This window comes from Pseudopodoces humilis, chromosome 9, assembly GCF_049639895.1.
Source record: "Pseudopodoces humilis isolate 2021_Gansu_Grassland_sample_001 chromosome 9, ASM4963989v1, whole genome shotgun sequence".
Classification (NCBI taxonomy): domain Eukaryota; kingdom Metazoa; phylum Chordata; class Aves; order Passeriformes; family Paridae; genus Pseudopodoces; species Pseudopodoces humilis.
In genome coordinates, this window is record NC_142208.1 from 7,895,835 (window position 1) to 7,919,134 (window position 23,300).

Here is a 23,300-nt window from a genome sequence, read left to right on the forward strand (position 1 = left end):
CAGCGCTGTTGTCCGAAGATGCACGGAATAAAAAAATGGCTCCTGACCCTAATTGCTTCCAGTCAAAACATTTCACTGCTAAAGGAAAAAAATACAGTAAACCCTATAGCACTTCCTTTAACTATTCTAACTGAATTGTTTTTTAAAAGGTTTGGACACAAGCCTGAACCAAACCAACTAGAACTTAAATCAAAGCTGCGTTCTGACAGTAACCCATAATTTCCTAAAAGTCAAATGCTGTTCACCCTTATTCTACTGGGAATACAACATTCAGATTTGTGATATAACTGTGTGTTTATTTTTTTTTTCTGTATTCTTGCCACAATGCTGCAATTTCCAGGAAATGGAGAGATGCCTCTCTGACTGTGGGAAATGCAGTAAGGATAGATGTGAACAGTGCCCCTCATTTTTTCATCCTTCATAGCCCCTGAGTGTTACGGATGACTGCAGTGAGCACATCCCACAGGGCAGGCAGGGTGCAGAAAGCCAGTCTCTTTACCTGCCCAAAGTAACCTTTAAGACACATGGGCTCCTCCCTGTCTGCAGGCAGCTTTCTAGTTTCCATTTTAAGATTTGGTCTTTTCATTATCTTTTTATTTCCATCTGCCTACCTTTAAATATGCTCCAGCAGCAGGATGGGAAGTGAGCACACAGTTTTACCTTTGGATGCCACTGGGGCCTTGCTATGACAGTTTACATTCTTTTCTTGGAGTGGGTGGGGAACTGTTTGTTCTGTTAGGGGAGAAGTAACTTCCTGCTCTAAATAAAGTAAAAACGCATGTGAATGCTTGGCTCAGTTGGTTTGAGCCCGGTGCTAATGATGCCAAGGCTATGTATTCAATCTCTGTATGGTCCATTCACTTAAAGGTTAGACTTTGATGATCCTTGTGGGACTTTTCCAACTCAGAATACTCTGTGATAATTTGTCTCAAGTCAGTAGGGAAAGAAACTGTAGTGGGGCAATAATAGATGTAATTCTATGATTCTTATAAGAAGCTGGTGGGAGGGACAGTGTAGCCAAAGAATGTTGCAAAAGAACTACTTAAATGAACTATTTCACAATAGAAAAAGAATAGGAAAAGAATGTTCGGTATGTTTTGACTGATCAATTCTGCTATCACACATTTTCTGAATACCTGGTTTAGATGGAATTAATAGAGATGAGGCAAATAAACAGCAATACCCAAGGGACAAGGAACAGTTTTAGCCAAATAGCTGAAATATTAGGTTTGCTGCCAATTTCTGAGAATCAAAAGGCTATTGAATAATGTAATTGTCAGTTATTCTAGTTAGAACTGTCTGTGCCCAACACAATGTGAGCTGCAGATTTCTACTCTAATGTCCTTTCTAGCACCAGACTTGCAGTTCTGAACCACCTTTCAATTCCATTGTTGGGTCCTTTCTTCAAGAACAACCACCCTTGCAAACAAAAAACATTTGCATGAGTAAGAGTTCTGATACTGCTTTTTGGAGAAGTTTCATTTCAAAGTGAATTGTTCTGCTGCTTAGCTATAGAATAGTTGTATTTGGAATAGTTGGAATTAGAATTGACTGCTTCTTTGTGGAAGTTCTCTTTTTTAGGAAGAATAAACTAGAACACCTTTCTGCTTTATCCTGGGTGCTCTGGAAAAGAATGCTATTGCTATTGAGCATTAGTACATGTGAATAACATGGATAAAGTAGTCACTATAAGAGCGGCATTTTTTCCCTTTGCATAAGCATGACTAGGGAGGAAAATATTGTGGGCCAAATTATTTGCAGATGTAACTGTTGTGGTTTCATTGAGTTACAGGCAGATTTGAAAAGATTTTGTCGCAATAGGAGATAATATGTGCAAAGCACTGCTGATGGTCTGGCCAATTTGTGGGTTCTCAGTCTGAGTTGAGAAACTGGCACTCTGTTTTTGAAAATCTGGCTTTGAGGACTGTACCATGTTACAAAACCAGAGGGTTTGGTCTACATATGAAACTAACTGCTTGAATAGAAGTTTGTTGTTTTGGTTTTTTTTTAGGACAACCCAGTAATAAAATTGTTTCCTTCCTTGAGTTGTAGATAAAGAAAAGAATCCTTTTCTGTGGGTGGATGGCTCTTGTCCTCAAAGGCACTTGTCAATGACTGTAGTGCTTAATATTGGTTCCCTCTTTGGCTAGGATTCTTCTAGAGGAAAGAAGGCCAAATAATTCAATTAAAAACTTTCCACCACAGTACAGAAAGCATCTTGATCCTTCCTGTTTGTCACTGTAAGCAAGCTGTTCTTGCTTTCATGATCCCTCATGATCTGCAGCACATAAGCCCCAGTCATAAGTAACTGTCAGCTCCAAATGCTTAAAAATCATGAACCTGGTCCCAAGTTGTGACACTGAGATACTGTTAAGCCAAGGAGCTCATGTTTAGGATCACTTTCTGTATATCAGGAATAGAGAAAGGAAAAAGGAATTAAGTCCCTAATTATGGGGGTTCAGTGGGTGAAGCCTTAGGAGATGAACACTTGTCAGCACTGCAATCAATAGCAACAGTTCTGCTCTAACTCTCTGGTTATGTTTGCAGCCTTGGGTGAGACAGACCTTAAACTCAGAGTGGAGCTGCATTTAATCTCTTTAAAACCATCACCTGCCTCCACAAAAAGTGTGGGACCCAGCACTGGTATTTCTTGTCTTTAAAACTGAAGTTTTTCTTAACACCAGTACCACCTCAGCTGTGCTGGGTAGTACCACTTTGGGTGTTTCTGAGCTGATTTTGAGCTATATGTCCCAGAGGAAAATTAAAAGCAGGGCAGCTGGATTTTGGCTATTTGCTTTGAGGCCCTGTTTTGGTTTTGTGGTATTTTTCATGTAGCAGATATATCAGATGTGAGATCCAGGTCTAACAGCACATTACCTTGACAGTGGACTGTGTGTGGTTATTTGCAGAGGCCTCTAAAGGAGACTCAGATGGAGTATTTCCTTAGGATCATAGTCTTGGGGCAGAAAATGCACTGCATGCTGAGTTCTCCTATGAGTCACAGGCTAAAGGAATACTAGGGGCTTAGTGGGTTTACATGCTGGCAGAGAACCCTGGAGACAGAAATTAATCAGTAGTGAAGCTCAATCAAATATAATCTTCTTGCTCCTGGAAGGAGAATGAAAAAATTGTTGGTATCAGTTACCACCATGGTGCTGGTGCCTGAAAAATGCTTTGGGAAGGGCCAGGACTGATGTATTCCACTGACAGTCCTTATCAAGGTTCCTGCAGAACCCTTCTGAAAATGAATGTCATTCCAGAGAAATCTGTCCAGGCAAATAGGCTTCCTGTCCTGTCTTATAAAAATGGGAGCTGGATGGAAAATGTGATTCTTGGTTTGGCTTTTCATTTCTTTAGAAGCTTCTAAGAAATTCAAATTTTGCCTCATTACTTTCAGATTCTTCACGGTTTTCTTCTGCTTTTACCCTGGCCCCTGGAGGTCACCTACTGAGTTCTGCTTTCAGAGCGAATTACCATGGGAGTCTGAAAGTTTGAATCTGAGCTTCTGGGCCACCTTCTCAAAGCTTCTCTTGTGTCACTGATACCAACATCTGCAAAAAAAACCAGCATTGCTGGCTCTTACTTCCTTGGTCCCCTCCTGCTGTCAGCCCTGTCCTTGTCCACATGCTTTTGTAAACATACAGTGGAGAAGCAGAATTTCAGAGAACTTGTTAAAGCAGTTTAGGTCAGGGTCTGCAGTTTTTCTGGGATGGCTCCTGTAAGCAAATCCTTAGTCTCTCATAGAGGCTACAAGGTCAGTGACCAAATTCCCCAAAAACCAAGACCCTGACAAACTGCAGTCTGTTTCCTGCGTCCCAGAGTAGAGGTGGGACATTCAGCACCAGTGGGAGGTAAGCCTCTAAACGTTGGTGAGTCAGGGAAGCAATACTCCAGAGAATCTCCCTCAGTACAAGGGCACTACAGGAGAAGAGATGGAGTGCTTGGGACAGGAACCTGCTGAGCAAATCGTGCCTGAAATAAGACTCCCCACCAGAACATCATAAAATCTCTGTCCTCAGTACCACAGTTTTTCTGTTTTATACAAGTTTTAGCCCCATTAGTGATTGAATGTCTCAGAGGCAGAGGGAGCACTGGTATTTTGGTCCTTTCAACAAGTCCCTATTTCTTACTATCTATCCCTTGTCTGTCAGGTTTTACACACTTTAACAAAAATCCCTCAAACTTGGAAGACTTAAAAGACTAAAAGAAAACAAAATGTGAGCTCTTTGGATTTTTCTTCTATCTCTTCCTTCTAATAATCTTATCAGAAAGATGCTTGACTTGTTAAATTTGCTGAAATATTTGTTCCTGATAAGCCTTATCAAGCACCCGTTGTGCTCCTCCTGCAGCCTGCGAGTGCCCTCTGGTGTTTGCAGTTCTGGTGGCAGCAGGATGCTCCGGGTACCAGCAGCAGGATGCTCCGGGTACCAACAGCAGGATGCTCCGGGTACCAGCAGCAGGATGCTCCGGGTACCAGCAGCAGGATGCTCCGGGTACCAGCAGCAGGATGCTCCGGGTACCGCCTGGCAGGGGCTGCCGGAGCCACAGCCGGCCCTACTGGGCAGCCTTCAGCTGGAGCGCATTCCTGGCCAGAGGAATGCATTGCAGCAGTGAGACACACTCGTTGTTTGCCTCTTCTGCTAAATTGATCTGCTTTTTTCACAATGCTGTTGTTTAATATTCCTTGACAGACTTGTCCAGGAAATCCCTGTTGTTGTGCAAGAGAAGCATGCTGACCTGTCTGTTGATTTCTCAGTCCTGCAGTGCAGAAGAGGTGACACTGATGAGCAGCCACACATTGCTTTTTCACCTTCTTCCCCCAAAGCCACCATCTATTTTGTTTTGCCTGGGTTGGTTGTTTTGCTGAATGACTAATCAGCTGCCTAGTCATCCATTTTTCTCAAAATGCCAGAGAGCTTCAGCTGCTCTAACACACCCTGAAAGCCTTTGGCATTTTGGGGTCACTGGTCTGTACTTGCTGTCAGTGCCAATACTGTTTGATTTTCAGTATGCGACTTTATGCCTTGTGCAAAGCTGCATGTGGCCAGGATGTTTAACTGCAGTGTCCATGGTTCATAAATTTTTAACCCACAAAACCCAACAGGGAATAGTAAGGAAGCCCAAAACAGGGGTAATGTGTGTGCATGTAAACCAACACTTCAGCTCTGTGTCTTTCAAAGCAAATAACAAGCAGGATTTCACCTCAGCACCACAGGCCAAACTAGGAAGAATATTTTAACATGTTGTTTAAGCTAGAAGGGAGTCTTCCAAGGGAGAAAGCATCAGCCAGAAAAAGAAATAGCAAGATACAAAGAAGAAATTGAGCTATTTCTTTTTTTAAAAGCTGAGAATGCATCCCTGAATGTGGGCAGATAGGGAACAATTTATTAAACTACCAGGTCCACTTAGAAGGATATTTAAATTTATTAGCAAACTCAAAGTAACAGGGAATGAATAAATGAGCTGTTACAAATGGGAAAGAAGAAATAAATGGTAATATAGATTATTTTTGCTGTCAGTTAATATTTAACTCAGAAATGCCATTAGTCCATGAACCCAGTGTCTGAAACCTCTACACTGGTTTTAGACAGCAATATCTTTCAAAGTGTATAAATTAAACAAGAAATTGTTACTGACTTGGGTCACGTTTCAAAGCTTCTATCGGTAGCAGTCGTAGGAAGCACTGAGAGGCTTCACGCATGTGGATGCTGAAGATTCTTCATACATACAAAGATGCTGAAGAGTCCCTCGTTGTTCTGGTTTGTGGCAAACACAATGGTAAGCTTAGGCCCATGCTCTATTATTTCACTGTTTCACATACCAGCACTTCATTTTGTCAGTTCAAGTTTCAATTTGTGAGGCTGAGCCCACTGGGAAAGTGGATGTGGAGTTGAATCTGTTTTCTCTTATTTGCCTTCTCTGTTTTTGGTACCCTGACCCTCACTTCCCATGTGCAGGGGGTGTCATAGCAGTGACAGCAATTCTGTAAAATTGCTGGGAAAAGATGTATGGCCTTTGATTTCAGCTGTGACAGGACTTGAGATACTTTAGCTAGAAGTACACAGAAAACCTGGGACCCACTACTGAACTCCAGGGAAAATACTTCGGCCTGATAATAGCGTTGATGACTTATTTTAAATGATCCACAGGACCAACATGTTTCTCTAAAATGTTCTCCATGAAAAGATTTGTTTGTGTTTCTGAAGTGACTCAGATTCAGCAGAGATGGGAAGCACATGGGAAGAGCTGATGACAGCTTAGGATGGGCTGAACTGAAGGCATTGAGCCTCTCTAAAGAATTGAGCGGGAAGGACTGCAGAAAGTGTAAAAACAAGAAAGGAGGTGGCTTGGGAAATGTTTATGGTCAGACATAGCTTAGTAGGCCAGGACTAGTCAAATAGGAAGGAGGGGAAGAGGAAAGATGCCAAAGAGCTTTGAAAGAAATGGACTTGTTAATGCTGAAGATGGGGAGCTGTGCTCATAAGCAGCTGCCTATGTAGGAATGGGAAGAGCACCAAGGGTGTAATGCAGCACCTTTTGTTTTCTTGTGGATAAACCTTTGAAACTTCCAGGACAGCAGTCAGCACTGAGACCCAGCTTAAACCAGTGCTCTTGGAGGCCACCTCAGGAGCAGGGTCTGGGTGTGAGTGAGCTGAATACAGGTTTGCAGCCTGGTGCACACAGGCACAATCACAGTGGAAAGATCAGTGGAGAGGAATTTTCCCTGCTGCTCCTGGGCTCTATTGCAGAGCATGGCTGGCTGTGCACATGAGCAAAGTGGGCTGCTACCTGGAGGGCAGGTTCTGCTCTGCTTGTATCAGAGGTGATAGGTTTTGACAGAACAGCATGTTCTCTACAGCTGAGTTCTCTCCTGAGTGCAGGGGCCTTGGCTGATGGAAGGCCTAGTGTATATGGGAGAAAGTTCCTCCTGTGAATGAGGGACTGGCATCAGCCCTCCCAGCAGCACCAGTGGTCACTGTCTTGCTGCCTGGGCTGCAGGACCAGTAAGCTGTGTTCTTCAGAGCTTCCCACTGGGCTCTGCCTCAGCCAGTCCTCTGCATGGAGCAATGGCCAGGGAGAGGAGGAGTAAAGAGGAACTGGTGAATATGGGAAGAGGAAAATTTCCTGACTCTTTTCCAAGTCCCTCTGAAATAGCTGCTCTCCTCCAAACCTGAACTCCTCCTTACAGGTTCTTAACCATCAGTCAACTTGGTGCAACACCAAGCCTTTGCTTCTGTGCCACCTTTGACTGCTCAGCTCTCTGCCCTCTTTCAGGCTCTCCTTCTATCCCTTCCTCACATCTCTTGACTACAGCCCTAAACCAAGATATTACTGAGAAGCCCAAGGCCAGTTCTGTTGTAAAAACCTGCTTTAGTAGGAACACTGGTAGTGGTCAAAGTGCCAGTGTGTCTTTTTCCAAGGGATTTTTTGTGGCATTTCTGTATAGAGGGCAAAAGCAAGGGTTAATGCTGTGACAGTCTGAGGTCAGGGGATTAAGAATATATTGTATCTGCAGTTAGACAGATCTTCCTGTTCTTCCTCTATTATAATTATGGTTGTAATTACAGTCAGTTGTAGGGCATCTAAGTGAAATTCATCCACAATATAAATGCCTGAAACTGAGCAGGAAGGCAGAAAACATTGAGATTTCCAAGTGGAGATGACCTCTGTTGCTCTCTGAGCTCAGACTATTTTTGGCAGGAGGCAAATGAAGCGAGGGCCTGCCTTGGAAAGGCAGAGCAGCTGCCAGCCCCTGTAATTAGCCAAAAGGCCTGTGGAGTGTGGACAGGAGGCTGCAGAGCACGTGGCTCCTGCCGTGGCACTGCTCAGTCCGGAACAGCGCCTGCAGGAATGTGAAACCCAGCCAAGCCCAGATATTGCAGCTGATCCCTGGGGAGGCCTGAGCCCCTCATCTGGGGCTGAACAGTCTCAGTGTGCCCTGGACAGGGTGCTCAGGGCTGAGAGCCTTTAGAGCAGGAAACACAACCCTTGGCCTGCACATGGGACTGATTCAGTCCTTACCAAGGGCCTCCAAACATGCCTGGATGTAATAATTGCTCAGAGTAAACTGGGACTTCGATGACCCTGAATTGCAAGAGAATGACTCAAATACACAACTATGGACTTAATCATTTATGTGTGTGTTTAGTGTAATTGTAGGGGACAAAGAATTACTACAGGCAAGATTTCTCTGGCAACCTCTGAGTTATTGAAGCTATTGTATCTCTTTATATGTAAATTCCAGGCCTGCCAAGAGCCTGCAAAATGCAAAATACCTTCTACTGATAATTGAAAATGAACCTGAGGGAGTTTATGAAGGCTTAATTTTCTTTTTCTTTTTACACTGTCCCATGTCATATATGGAAGGCAATTAAGGAAACAAGACAACTAAGATGTTTGTCAGAACTTTTACTACAAATATTTTCCTTCCATGATATTTAGTAGGAAAACCACACTTAATTTTTCTCAAAGCAATATAGTCATTGATATAGGCTGGCTTAAGGATGCAAAGAATGAATATATTACAGTCAGGGGTCAGAGTCATAGACACGGGCTTGATATCAGAGGCTATAGGTGATGAATATTTCCACGGCAAGATTCCTCAGTTGCTGCTTTCCTCCATGGGCAGTAGCACAGCAGTGTATTTGTACACTCCCCAGAAAAGCCAGATCCAGAGCCAGTTACTGGCTGGAATTTTGTCTGTTTCTAACCAAGCACAGTTTGTCTGTAGGCATGAAACCAAGCAAGCATGCAAGTAATAGGGGAAGATGTAGCGCAGCCTGCTTTACTCAGTGTGTGGAGCTATACATCAGTTCCACTGCTTTTTCAATTTCTTTTTGTCTCCTTTCTTCTTCAAGCAGTGAGGAATCTTTCTCAAGAGCAGTCTGATTTGTGGGGTCTCTCAGTTCCTCATTAGCTGCATGAGTTAGGGAAAGTGGAAAACTCTGGGACTTGAAAATTACTTGTGTGAAGTATTTCCCCATCACTTCTGTGCTGTATTTCAGAAGCATTTTAGGTAACCAGTCTATTTCTCATTAGTACTCTTGGGCTATTCAATTTCCATGTGTATGTTTTTGTTTCACAGCTCTGTTTTTAATGTTTGAATGAGATAGGGAAGGAAAAAAAGCACCCCACCTTGCACAGGAGAGAAGTGTAATCATCCAAGGTGTGTTTTGCTGTAGCATCTTATGGCTTTAAATTTTTTGTTTTTGTTGAATTTGTTAGCTCAAACTGCAGGGATTTTGACTTGGATTGGTGTAGATTTTGATAATGATCTTCATTTGCTCACTTCAAAACTTCCCCTAAAATCCTTCAACATTTTTTCCTAGTCTTCACAACTTTGCTGTGATACCTGACAGGGATGCCAGATGGCCCAAAGAGATAAACATCAAACAAGTAGAGTGTCCCTGCCTCCAGCCCTTTGATGGTCTCTGTGGTGACGGCTCGCTGGAGGTTTAGATCATAGAAGTACTTGCACAGCACTTTCTCTGATTTGTGCCGAGATTCAGGCCCAGAGCACCTGTCTGCACTCTGCAGTTCCCTCCAGATCTGATCCTCTTCAATCCTTTTTCTGTACACACAGTACTTGCTCTCCTCTTGTGTTCCCAGCCAGGCAATAGTCACAGACCTGCATGTTCTCAGTTTACTGAAGGACTTGATTTTTAAGCTCTCTGGAAGAAGTGGGAATAAGGGCTTGTGGAAATGGGGGGATGCCTGTACCTTCACAGAAGAGTCAGATTCCTCTGTGGACCTCAGCTGCACCAAATAGGTGTCCAGAGGCTTTCCCTTCAGGGAGAAATACCTCAGCCCAGAGAGATTTTCTGATGCCACTGTTTTGCCATTTCTTGCTATGTGAACCCGTATTTGGCCCTGACACAACTGAAAGGTGAAATGGATTTTCTTGTGCCTCGCCTGGTACCGCAGACTGTAGAATTTCTGCTTTTTCCCATCCAGGACCACATGAACCACTTTGCCATCTTTCAGCTCTGTCACCTTGGGTTCAGGTTCTTCTAAGGTCCTGGCGAATGTTCCAGTGTATGCGGCGCTGGCATTTGTAAGGAGATTGACAATAAAAACATCAAAGTAATACTGAGTGCTGGGGCTGAGATTGGGCACTGTGTAAGTGTTCTTGGTGCCCATGCACACCTGCCTGACTTCCCCACTGCTCACTTTGTTGATGATGCTCAGTTCGCTGTTGGACAATATCATCACCTGCTGCGGCTCAAGAAGGTATGGAGAGAGGGACAGAGCCAGCGTGGGGGGCAGCTTCATTCCAGAGGATCTGATGGCTGTCTCAGCAGCACACAAGCTCTTATAGTTGTGCTTTTCATTAACTAGGAGACAGTACTGGATGCTTTCCCTGTGCTGCAAGACAGAAGGGCTGTGTTTCCAGGCCAGAGTCACTGTTGTATGGCCGATGCCAATGACATCTATGCGTGGGTCCATCGGAAGCTCTGGGTAGAGGTGCCCAGACGTGGTGTCAGTTGTTAAGTACACGGTAATGTGTGTGTCTCGCTCAGTGGATAAGAACTCGAGCAGGTAAAGGGCAGAATGGGAAGACATTCCCATGTAAGTCTCTACAGAATTTCCCTTGTAGTTGAAGATAGTGGACACCATGCTTGAAGCCTTCTGAGATTTGGAGATCTCTTGTGTATCATGGTCACCTGCAGGCAAAAAAGCAGACTTGTAACTTCTGTTTCAAAAGATGTGAAATAAAGCACATCATACAAGTTTTACTGTTAGGGAACATTTTATTTTCTTCTTGAAAGCAGCAATTATAACTAAGAATATGTTTTACTAAAACTATGTTGCTGCTGGCAATTTATTAAAATAAAATTTGAGAAGCTTTTATTTTAGCAGTGCAGCTGTAGAATTATGTTTTCAAAAATACTATAATTATGAAACCACAACTTGCAAAAGCTTGGCTTATATCATGCCTGATGCCCCTACAATTTTTTTCTTCTATTTGCTGTCTCTTAGGGTACTTTACTTTAAGGAGACTTATTATTCCTATGGTAGGATTTTTTTTTTTCTTTGGATTAGTTTTAGGCCATTGTCTCATGAAGAGGGAAAACTTATCAATTCAAAGGAGTATAATTTGAGCTCCTCTGTCAGGTGTACCTGCTTGACAGGTAAGAACTTGTTAATGGCAGCTTTTAGATTTTTAGTTTGAAAAATTAATTCAAAAAATCATGCAAGAGAAAGGAATTGCCTTTTAGGGTAAAGGCAGTTTAGTACCCACTGTCATGGTAGATGTGGCAAGAATAAATGGCTAGATCTTCTCTGCTTCATGTGGGGAGCAAATTGTTGTCTCAAGTAACATAAGCCACAGAAAAATAACTGAGGCAACATTGGGAAGTTCAACCCAGTGCCAAGAGTTTATGCAGTTGGTCTCTTTGTGCAGCCTGGACAACCTGTAGTTGTTCCCAAATATTAACCTTAGATTTAGACATTTTCATATCTAATCCTTAATTTATTTGTGTTGAAGGCAAGATCTGATGGGTTTCCATGTTTTACCCATGGAGACTGGATCAATCCCTGGCAACTTAAAGGAGAGACCACAAAATGTTTAGGCTTGTGGGAAATTTCCTATAACACAGTTATTTATGAGTAACTTTCATTTCCTTTGTCTCTACTTAGGCAGACTGAAGGCCTTACCTGGTGTTGCTTTTCCTGGTGGAGACTTGTACACAAGTATGCTCCATTCAATGGGAACATCACAGGGCGTCACTGTTATTGAGAAAGGGGCAAGGACCCTGCCCTCTTCCAAAACAAAGTAGTACCTGTAAATGTGAATAGAAATAGAGGGAATGTATCTGGGAATTCAAAATTTCCCAAAACTCCTTGTAATCAGCCATTCTGATGTGTGTCACTTTGCTCTGGGTAGAAATGACTGTTCTCTGAGGTGCAACCACACAAAGGGATGATGAGTGCCTGCAGTCTTCTGCAGTCTTCAGCTGTAGGAAGAAAACAGACTTTGGGGTAATTCTTTTTTATCCACATGTATTTTCTGAAATATTAAGGCAATATTTTCCCCTCTGAGTTTTTTTCCACACTTCAGCTGAACATTGTATCTCATCCTTAGCTGGTTATTTTGGATGATGTATGTGATTTAGCTGACAGCCTTCTCCATAACCACCTGTTGCCAGTTCTACCTTGATTGCCTTTGTGTCAGAGGCTTCTATGTATCACAAAGGGACATCAGTCTCTTTGGTCAGGTTTTGATTCCTGCCTTGAAAAAGCCCAACCTCCTGTCTTGCTCTGTTTTATTTCTGTTGTTTTTATACAGACTGTATAATGTTTGGGCTTGGCCATAGAAAAGTTTGGATTTGGGTGCCTCACTCTGCATTTAAGCCAAGGCAATTGGCAATCCAAGGGTTTTTTGTTGTTCACCAGTGAGAGAAGCCTAGTCATTATGGATAGATCCTGTCAGCCTAGAGGTCTGGCTTACTTTCAGGGTATGGCTACTAGGCCAGAGTGAAGCTTCACTGGAACCAGTTCCACATTCTTGAGTCTTTTACTCTCAACCAAAACTTGTCATCACTTGTCTTCCTGCTGGGATGACTAGGGTTCAAAAGAACCTTCCTGATCACACTAAACTGCTTCCTAACTGCAGTCTTAATGTTATGCTGCAAGAGCATAGAAGAATTCCCTTTTCTTTGACATTTCAGTACCCCTGGCCCTTTAACTAGGAAAGCCCCTAATTATGTTCTTGTGAGCATGGTCACATTATATAACTTGTGCCATGTTCCAGTTTTTCTGTGCAATGCACATGAAGATGAGCAGTCTGGCTCACCCTCTGCTCCATGACCATTTGGCTATATGTCAAAATCTGTATTTGCTGGTCTCTGTCCAAAGTGCATCTCTTCCCAAACAAGCAGATTGATCTTTGGTACCCAGATGCAGTACCAGTTGATAGCTAATCACCTACATATCTAGGTATGGCAGAAGACTTTGCAGATATTTTGGAAAGGTGAAGAATGTGGAATTTCCACATGCAAAGCACTTTTGATCTTAGCAACTTGTAGTGCCATTCAGCAAAAATACTTTTAGTGTGCAGGACAGCGGCAGAAGTTTTATTGATAAGATATCTGTGCAGATATTCTATTGATTTTTGGGATAGTTAATTTGCTGGGTAAAATGTTTGTGTTTCACCATGAATGTAGGATGGCTGCTGTCTCTGCAGACCTGAAGCTGGGCTGTTAGTGACACAGCTGTTTGCTGCTGGAGCCCACCCATCCTGTATCAATTCTGCTGCTGCTCTGACAAACACAGCAGAGAGCTGCTGAAATGTGTGCAGGAACCTAAATTTCATCTCAGAGGTCCATTCCAGATTCTGGGTAGTGTAATGACACGTGAGGAGTGGTGCATTCTTCTGGCATTTCAGTGTGCACTGATAGAGCCCTGCAGGCACGCAGGAATTCTTGGCTTAGCCTGGTAGTGCGCAGTGTCCAGTGACACGGGGAAGTACCCGAGAATAGGAGTGGCTGACAACTCTTACCTTTTGGGTATATCCTTCAGCAGGTGAATTGTAGTTTCCTTACCATCTGCAAGTATCAGGGAGTGGTAGAAACTGAAGAGATTGGTCTTGAAGCTCTGTTGGGAACTGGTGGTGGGTACTTTTATAGAATGGCATAAAGAAGTCGCTGTGAGAAGATGGAGAGGAAGGTAAATCCAGAACCAGGACATCTTCAGAACTGCAAAGTGAGATGACATAAGTGAACAGAAATGGCTGTCATAGGAGAGAAAGTCATGTGACCCTCTTTCTGTGCCTTTTCTGGTATTTGTTGTAGTCCCAGCAAGCCAAGAATTCAAATAGTGCAAGTCTTTATTTTGCTGAATTGTTTAAAGTTCATGGAAACACTCCTCAGAGAATCTCTCTACAAAGATTTAATTGCAGAAATTGCTATGAAATCTTTGATTAGAGAAAAAAAATGTAGTCAATGCAACACAAGTGCAACATGAGAGTTATTCAAAATATTCTTTTTACTGCTGTCAGAATGAGTGGAAAATTACATTTAAAATATTTTTTCTAGTTTGTGATGTTCATTTACTAAATTTTAAGATGTAGTGGAACTGTACCTTTAAAAGTCACAGGAGGTCACTATGTCCCAAACCCTGCTTCTGCTGTTCTATCAGGGGTCATTGAATTTTTATTTTGTCCACTGGGGCTGTAGCTGTGCGTAGATAAGAGGATCATTGTACCTTATCCAGAGCTGTGTAAGATATTGTTTGGTCAAAGGTAGAGAATCCTGGATAAGAATCCCTAAACTGGTACTTAGATTTTGAGCTCTGTGTATCTCATTTGGAAGAAGACTTTATCACTGAAGGGCAGCAATCTTATTCTTAGACTTTTGTATTGCTTATCATTCTCATACCTGCATCACTTCCAGCCTGTCTCAGCATTTGCTGCTCACTGGAGCTGTAACAACTGTATTATATTCTCTCTGGCAAGATATTTTTAAAAAATCAGTTACGTCTCTTTTTGCAACAGGCCTTATTATCAGCTTGGAATCTATGAAAGAAAAGTAGAAAACCATTCCCCAGCAAATACTGGCATTATTTAAGCTGCTGTATGCATTGCCCAGAGCCACACTAAGGAAGAGACTCCAGTTAGGACAGGAAATTTTGATGGTACACTATGTGCAGTTATCGATTATAACTTACAATTCCTTTGTCTGCCACATCTGGTTTCAGAAAGTATGAAAGTGGAAAGGGCATAGACCTTTAATACATGTGCCAGCTGTAGCTCAGGGATTTGGAAAGCAGAGGGAGCTCTGTGTGCAAGATCCCTTTTTTTGAGGAAAAAGTAGCCTATTGCATCTTACAAGCAGCTAGGAGTAAAGATCCTGGTTAAATCTGATTATTGGCTGGTGATAGGAGAAAACATACAAGACAAAGGCTCAATTCTTTGTAATTTTTTTTCTTTCTAAGATCAGCTCTTTCCCCACAGTGTCTGTAAAAGTGTGGAAGATTTTAGGTGGTCAAATCTTCAGTTCAGCACACCCGCTGTCCAGTGCAGTTAAGGTGACTTTATAAAAGGACCCCTTCCTTTTTAAATCCATTTCAAACACACATTTAAATATAGCATTAAATACATCTGAGGGGCTTTATGTACAAAATCTTGGATTCCCATAGTCAAGCACATCTTTAGTATCAATGAGATGATTATGGAAATTATTGTTTCCATAAAATTCAGATGTGATCTGAATGTCCCTCTCAACATCCAGATAAAGCTGGTTTATTCTCTGTCTGTTTGTACTATTTTAGCACCTGGTTGAATGCAGCTTAAACAACCATCTAAACAAGTTGAAAGAATATTAAGATTTCTATATCAATTCAATTTTAATTATCTTATAACAGCTTTTCCTCATGACTCTGAGTCGGTTTGCCACTTTGTTATTCCTAATGTCTAATTATAGCTTACACATTTAAAATAGAACCCCAAATATTTTGCTTTACCTTTGACAGTGGAATCTGAGTTGCTCTGTGCTTTGGAGTGGATTTAAAAAAGTCTTCCTGCTGCTTAAATGACAGGATCTTGCAAACCACATTGATACCACAGCAGCTCAGCTTTTCTTCTCCAGGAAAACAAACAAACCAAGCGATCAACAAACCTATAATCAGCTTATCCCAAAGAGACCATTATCCCAAAGGCTATTTTCACTCAACTACACAAAACAACATATTCTCAGACTGTTGGAAATATGTTACACAAAAAAATACTGTGCTTACCTATTGTGTTCCTGGCTAGATGATCCTCAGAGCACTTGTTTTCTTTGCCAAAAAAGCATAAAAGAACATAGACTTTTCAGATCTCTGTAGGCAGATGAAAATCAAAACTGTGCAACCAGTTTAACAGGACAGAACTGATTTTTCCATATGGCTCCTGAGCAGACATAGCAACTTAAATGCTCGCGGTCCTTCAAGAAAAGTAAAAAATAAAATAAAATAAAAAAATGCAACAGGATTTTGGTATTTTCTTCAGCTGGGTGTTTTCAAAGGTTGTTTTAAAGTTGCCCAGTTCTGCAGTCTCCTGAGCCCTGATGGTTGTTCCTCCAGCTCTTGCGCTGCTGGAGCTGTGCAGCAGTCGGGCTGTGCTGCCTGCGGAGCCCGGGACGCTGCTCCTGCACCGAGTGTCAGCCAGACTGCTCCTGCAGCCTAATCCCAGCACTGCCTGCCCGGGGTCTGGGACTGAAATGCACAGTGAGGAGGAGGGGGTGAGATGGAGAGAGGAGCAAACACTGTTAACCCTTATCAGCCCTTAATCCAAGCCAGCCAGGGGTGCACCACTCTCCTCCAGAAAACTACTTTTGTGCTGGCAGCTTGATGGCCCTCCCAAGGAGTGTGTGATCTCCCTGCCCTCAGCACTGCAGAAGCTCCAGATAATTTCAGGTGCACTGAGCTTCTGCTGCGGTGCTTTATGGGCCTAACAAGTGCTGACCTAAAGCAGGGAAGGCAAAAAAAGCTGCTTTTTGGGAGAGAGTGCTCTGCGTTTTTAAAGCTGACTGGAATTAGCAATCCTTTGAAGGCTGTCAGGAATCTTTTGAATAGAGCTGAGCAGTTTTCTTGGCTTAGAGAGGCTGTGTAAGAAAGAAACTCCAGAAGTGTCTGGGCTGGGGGAGCATTTCTGATGTGAAAGCAGTGTGTCTGAGGGAGGAGGCAGCAAAAGGGTGCATGGGAAATGGCTCACAGCGAGCCAAGCACTTGCTTTTGGGGCTACAAAGCAGTTGTAGCAAAGCCATGGTTCTTTTCATGCCTCTCCTGCTGAGTGAGAGCAGTGTATGGCTAGGATTCACATGCTGCTTGTACTTCTTGGCCTGGGATGTCAGGAGAGATGCCCTGGGATTGCTCCTGTGGGGATGCCTGCTCAGAAAGGCAAGCCCCAGGAAGCAGCACCAGGCAGGCACTGTGCAGGGGGAAAAGAATCAATATTGCGAGGCTCTATTTTTAAATAAAGTATCTTGTCCAGTGTTTGAAGAGTGACTTGCAGTAACCCTTTATTATTGTATCCCTGGATTCAGAGTTAGATTGTTTAAACCTTCACAAGACTAAAAGTTTGGTAAGAGGGGGAGGTCAGGGAGAAGCAGAAAGATGTTTCAACAGATTTTGCATAGCAGATCCTTCTGAAAATATAGATTTACTCATCAATTGATGTAAGAAAAATATTTACAGTGTAGAAGATAGCAGAAATAATTAAGGTGTTCATGAATTGTTTGCTGAAAAATTTTGCTGAGCAACTGGCCTTTTAAAAAGGGACAGCAAGTGGGAACCTTGGTACAGGCACTGTATGATCAGGGTATTGGCACTGTGAAGCTATGAGGACATTGCTGGACATTTGCTAGAAAACTGGCAAAAGCAGGGTCAATGGCAAATGGGGTCTGTCAGACAAACCATCATTCTGTTGTGAAATCCAGTCCAGGTCAAGTCTGTGTAACAGATCTGGGAACTAATGCAAATGTAAGCACCTAGCCAGAACAAAAGTGTTTCCTTAATGGAAGAGGAACAGGAGAAAAAGGTGTTGATGCAAAGTCCAGTAAGGTCCCAGAGCAGGCCTGAAAGAGGGAAATGTAGGTCAGATGAGGTGCATCAAAAATGTGCCCTGAAAACAGGACATGAAATTTCTTTTCCCAGAAAAAATATTGCTCACAATATAAGTGCAGAGACTACAGTCTGGTTTTTGCTGGGAATTTGGAGGGACTCATAGGTGGAAGACAGCAGGGAGAATTGTAGGCCAGCAACCAGTGCTAAGTAGGAATCCCTGTGGGCAAATCTCCAAAGCAGATGTTACTCATGTCTGGTAAAATCCCTAAATCTGGACAGAATGGACATCTTTGTTGTAGAAGGGATAGACTCTTGGTCTTGTCCTCTCCAAACCTCCCCACTGCCATCAAAACAAACCATTACCCTCAGCAAAGTTCACCTTCCAGGGAAGGCGATGGGAGTCTTTCCTTTGACCATCGTTTCAGAGTTGGGAGTGAAATTCACGAAGGAACCCTCTGTCTCCCACTGAATAAAACACAAGCAAGGATATCAGGTAAAAAGGCTGGTGATGGTTTAAGCATGGAAATAATCCAGTTCCTCTCTGGACAGTTTCTCATGTACTTCCCATGTGTGTCTGCTTACATGCTTTGCTGGAGCAGAATCTGTGCTCGCCAGTTTTCAGAGAGGGTCACTGAAGCACTCTCAAAGGGGAAAAAAGTATTCTCTATGGAGAAAGTTAAGAGCTAAATTCATGGCTTGTATAGCTTGACTGAACGCAGTGAAGTTACAACAGGGATAAATCAGTCCTTGATTTTGCAAAAAATTGGTATAATGGCCTTTTCAGTAGAAAAAGTCTGTAATGAGCAGGCTCTGCTTCCCTCAGAGCCGAGTCAGTGACTTCAAGAGGGCTGTTCAGAGATCCTACTTCTGTTCCAACCCTGCTGCCCATCCACACCTTTCATAAATGTGAGAGACAGAGCACCTTTGACACCAGAGACTTGATTTATACTCAGTTATGTAGTAGCTCTGCTAAAAGATCGGTAATCCTAAAACAAAGGAGGTGCTTTGAAAAGGGAGCAAAAAGCCAGACGCGGGGGCTTAGCTTGAAGCTCTCAAAGACGCTTCAGATGTTCATTTCCTGGAAGTGCAGTCCAAAGTTCTGTACTCAGGTGAGGGATTCTGCAGGCCAGGGGAGTGTCCTGCAGTCCTGGCAGCTGTGTCCCACAGCAGGCCCTGCCTGCAGCATTCTGTTGCTCTTTCATGGCATGCCTTGCACAGGGATGTTTGGAGGCTCACCCCACAGAGCATAGCTCTGAGAATTGGATCATATTGCTTTGGACTTGGCAGGGAATTGCAAAAACATGGACCACCGGTATTTCTGATGAAGAATTTCCCTGCCCTGGCAACCCTTCTTTGAGCTGGTTTGGTCACTTCCATCAGGAAACTGTCTGTGGGAAGGGTAAGGAGAGCTCCAGTCCTCCCTGTTAGAGAGATACAGGGGACAGTGGGAACAGGGATGCAGTGTCTTCTCATCCACCACCCAGCTGTATCAGCCCCTGGCTGTTAATTCTGGCAATTCCCAAGCACAGGGAACTTCCCTGTGCCCCCAGCCCAGCCTAGGGAGTTCTGTCTCATGAAACTCTGTAAGCAAATTAAAAATGCATGGGGAAAGAAATCTAATCTTTCAGGTATTAGGTGAACAGTGTTCTCCTTTTCTGTCTTTTACACATGCACATATGTACTCTAACAACTGAGGTAGAATTGTTAGTCTTTGGCTCCCAGCTACCTGTCTGCCTTTTCAAAAGGCATTCAAAAATGCCTTTTGAACTAATCTCCCTGCATAAACTACTTCATAACCCTGAGCAGAAGTTGCTGTGGCTGTCTAGTGGGAAGAATTATAGCATCCAAACACATTCTGCATTTTCTGTGGCTTCAAGTTGCAATCTGTTCCTCTTAGCAAAAGAATCTGACTTTCCTTATGGCTATGGAAAGGGGAATGCAAATTTCTGTAAAAATCCCCTTTCAAGTGGAAAGGTTGTTCAAATCATTGCTCGATAGTTACTGGAACCAGCACATCTTTGATGATTTAATGTACTTGTGGTTAGTATCATTGCTCAAAAAATATCATCCTAGACACACAGCTGGGCTCTAGAAAGAATCACACTTTCCTTTGAAGCTGTGGAAGTCAATCCTAAGCAAAAGTCTGGCCCTTGAAACCTACTGTGAGGGTATTTTAGTGGGGAATCTGCTTTTATTTTTTCCTGGTTTTGTCAAATCCTGGCAATGCAAAGGATTGTCAAATGAGAAAAGCCCTAACTCTGATCCTATTCAGAGGCATTAAGAAGCAGGGAATTGCTTCTAAGTCAAAGGCAGACTTGAACTTTTGCTGCAGCCTGTGCCCAGGTGAGAATATAGGAATAGGTTGTTTAGGGGGCTGGTGGGTTATCCTGGCAGTATGTAGTGGGTTTGTAGGATAAAAAGTCAGTGATTTACACTTTGGACTTGTAGCTCCTATTGTGGCATGTCTGTGTTGAAAAGTTCTCAGGGAATGATACAGTGATAATTGATATCCACTAACATTACTTGAGTTTTTCCTCAGCAGTCTCTCTCCAGAATAAGGTGCTGGCACTTGAAAATTATCTTTTTTGCTGCTGTTGAAACTAAATGGGGTCTTGAGGGGTTTTTTAGTGACCAGCAAAATAAAAAATAAAAAAAAATACCTGATTGCTACTCACTGTTCTCATATTCCATATTTTCAAGAATGTTTGTAATTGCTCAGACAAGTCTCTCAAGAAATGATGGATATGAAGTAGGGAATATCTCCTGTGCAAAGCTGATTTTTGCAGGATGTGAGAAATTGCTTTTGAGATTAGTATATTCAACTTTATGGGAAAATTCCTTATTTTTAGGGTAAATTTGTTCTTCCACAAGTGTAAATTCAGTGCAATAGAAAGATCTTAAAGTACTTAGCTAGGAGTCAGTATTACACTGACAGCCTCTCTATGAGTTAAAAAAGAAAACATTTTGAAAATCCTGAGCTGCTACTTTCATCTCCTTTTCCTTTTACCATAGCCCCCAGGCTTCCAAGATTTTAGGTTAAATAGTTCCTTAGCAAACACCTACAGAATTCCCTAGAAGTCATCAAAGCAGCATAAAGTTTGGGCAGGTATGGAAAAATAAGGTGATGTTTCCAGCTTAGTGAAAACTGCTGGTTATCTCAGTTAAGAAAGTCACAGGCAGAATGAAGTGTTTTTGTCTGTAATTAGTACACTGTTCTAGTAGGGTAATTCTGTATTTGGTTTTTAGCTACAGTGTTGTTTGTTTTATATGACAAAGAATTAAACTTGTGTAAACAGAACTAATCTAGCCTGGTGGACAAGGAGCATCCAAGTGTTTCCTGTGGTGTAGGTTCTGAAGTGTTGGGTCACTCCTTTCAGCATCAGCTTAGAGAGGGGCAGGGAATGCTGAGCAGGCAGACTGTCCTTCTAACAAGCAGGGACCTGCTGACTTTCGTGCATCTTTCAATGCTCTCAGATCCTGTACAACTCCATGAGATTTTCAAAAACCTCTTCAGTCTGACCAAGAGGCCTTTCATCTACTAGGTTTCATTTACAGCATTTCACTTTCCTCTTGGGCTGATGGGAACTTGCATAGCCAGGAGAGTTTGCAAACAGCCCCAGTTTCCACCCACAGCACTGAACAGTTTTTCAGAATGTGATTATTGGTCCTTGCTCTGTTTGTCCCCATGGACTATGCCACTTTGCTCCTGAGAGCTTTAAAATAAAACCTGCCTTTTGCAGCATTGGAAAGCAGCATGCATTAATCTCCCTGTCCAGACCTCCTCTCTGGTGGCTGGCAGAGGAGGAGTTAACCACTGTCCTCTTTTCTGCCTTTGCTGGCTGGAATCACTGGCATCCCATCTGGTCCAGGCTGTCCAGAGCTCTTCCCAGTGTTCTCTGGGGAAGGCACTACAATATCCAGGAATTTTAACAATCCTAAACAGATTGGGGGCCACATATGGATGAAAATGATTAGATTATAAGAAATTCAATCACATTTGCTGCCCTAGCAGTATATTTTTAAGTATTTGAGAAAAGGCTTTTTGGTCAATTACAAATATTTTACATGCGGCATAGATAAACTGATTATGCTTGTCCCTCCATCTTGATCCCAGAAGAATGGTATTGATTTTAATGTTTGATTGTAGGAATTTGATGAATAAAATCTTCCACTTTTGTCATAAATCATTACAGTAACTTTCTGTTCATGATAATCAGACTGGCGAGAAGGAACACTGAACATGATCATACTTAGGTCTATAGGAGCAGAAAGGTAATCTCCATGCTTTTTTTCTGCCTTGTTTACTTCAGTGTGTGGCATTCTTTGTGTTCAATTAAAAAGAGATAGGTATTTTATGACAGACCTTAGCAATAAGAGTTTATTTCTGTGAAACATTTTTTTTATTTAGCCATGTCCTCAGCTGCATGGAAAGTACCTTCACAGCCATGTGGGCTCCTCCAGGCCCACCCCACTCTGTTTCCTGTTCTGGGCACTCATTCCTTGTGGTCCTCCATGACTCCAAGACCTTGGAATGCTGTGCTTACCCCATCAGTTCCTCAGCTTACCTGTCTCCTCCTCCCTGATTGTCACCTGCTCCTTTCCGATCTTTGCATGGAATTGGTAAATGCACACACCAAGGGACAGGAATACACGTCCTCCCAAAATTGTAGAGGGCCTTGCAAAATGACCAATGCAGCTTTTTGTACAAAGGGAAGCTTGAAAGGTCACCAAATAGCAGAAGAGCCCCTTAGGGAATCCTCGTAGTGGAAGCAGGGAGCTAGCTGGTCTGGTTCTGCTTACTTCCCTTCCCATAGACCAAAAGTTTTGCCCGGGGTGAATTTTCCACTTAGAAAGTCTTATTTTAAGAATTGTCTGCTAATTCTTATTCTGATGTCTTGGATATGATGTTAAGTCCTCAAGCACCCCCTGAAGGAAGCAGCCTGCCAGGCTGTGGAAAGCGGGGAGTGCTCTACCAGGACAGCCTAAAAACCTCAGAGTTTTATCTGGTCCCTGACAGTGGTCTGCATCGGAAATCTTAGCAGGAGGTTTTCCTGTGGCATAGTAGCACACCTAAGACCAGTGATTAACAGCAGTGGCTGCAGCCAGCTAATGCTTCAGGGCCTCAGTGAAAATCACACTGTTGATTTAAAAAAAAAATAAAAATACTGCTTTAAATTTACAAGCTACTTTATAGACTCATTAATTTTTCACAGGGGAAGGATAAATGAGTGGCTGGGGAGGAGGTCAGAATATGCTATTTACACTTAATTTATAAATTATGAATTTGAAAGCTGACATTTTATGGTGCTTGTATCATTTCATAATGAAATGGAATGAATCTCTCTGCCTCTGTGCCAGATCTGGCATAACATTAACATTTATGCTTTCAGGCAGTTTCTAGCAGCAGTGACTGAGCACAGTTCAGCTCTTTGGTGCAAGAGGGATTTCTTTTGCATTTTCCTTGTGCTCCCTTTCCTATGGCAGATGTTTGACCCTCACATTCTGCAGATTGCAGGTTATCTATTAGAGCCCCAGCATGGCCTGGACAGCAAATGTGACTCTGTCCTGACTCCAGAGCCACGTGGCTTCATCTCCATCCCCATGAAAAGACTCCAATAAATCGCCCCATGAGGCCTCTACAGCTCAAAGGGAAAACTAAGGTGGCTTCAGTGGCACATACTGAGCTATCCAGGGCAGGGATAGGAGAGATTGCCTTTTCCCTGCCTCTGCTGTATGCAAGTGACCCCAAGTCCCTA

At 42.8% G+C, this 23,300-nt stretch overlaps 1 protein-coding gene across 2 annotated transcripts; it reads right to left on the reverse strand.

Annotated features, from left to right (window-relative positions):
- Positions 1-8,389: 8,389 nt before the first annotated feature.
- On the reverse strand, positions 8,390-16,074 carry LOC102106546 (protein NDNF-like). 2 transcript variants are annotated; one of them, XM_088059806.1, is made up of 5 exons: positions 15,736-16,074; positions 15,463-15,581; positions 13,502-13,697; positions 11,659-11,783; positions 8,390-10,664 (listed from the first exon to the last, which is right to left on the reverse strand). In XM_088059806.1, the coding sequence occupies exons 3-5, from the start codon at positions 13,687-13,689 to the stop codon at positions 9,313-9,315; spliced, it is 1,665 nt and encodes a 554-aa protein (XP_087915932.1). In that variant the 5' UTR covers positions 13,690-13,697; positions 15,463-15,581; positions 15,736-16,074; the 3' UTR covers positions 8,390-9,312. The 2 variants fall into 2 exon arrangements, with proteins under 2 accessions (XP_087915932.1, XP_005520495.2); XM_005520438.2 differs by lacking the exon at positions 15,463-15,581.
- Between the last annotated feature and the right edge of the window lie 7,226 nt (positions 16,075-23,300).

Bases quoted from the DNA above. Each gene is read 5' to 3' on its own strand.
- LOC102106546 (XM_005520438.2), bottom strand. From the start codon at position 13,689: ATGTCCTGGTTCTGGATTTACCTTCCTCTCCATCTTCTCACAGCGACT. The intron at 11,784-13,501 runs GTAAGAGTTGTC...TCACATTTACAG, and splicing joins CTGAAGGATATACCCAAAAG to GTACTACTTTGTTTTGGAAG. The intron at 10,665-11,658 runs GTAAGGCCTTCA...TTTTGCCTGCAG, and splicing joins ACCAGGAAAAGCAACACCAG to GTGACCATGATACACAAGAG.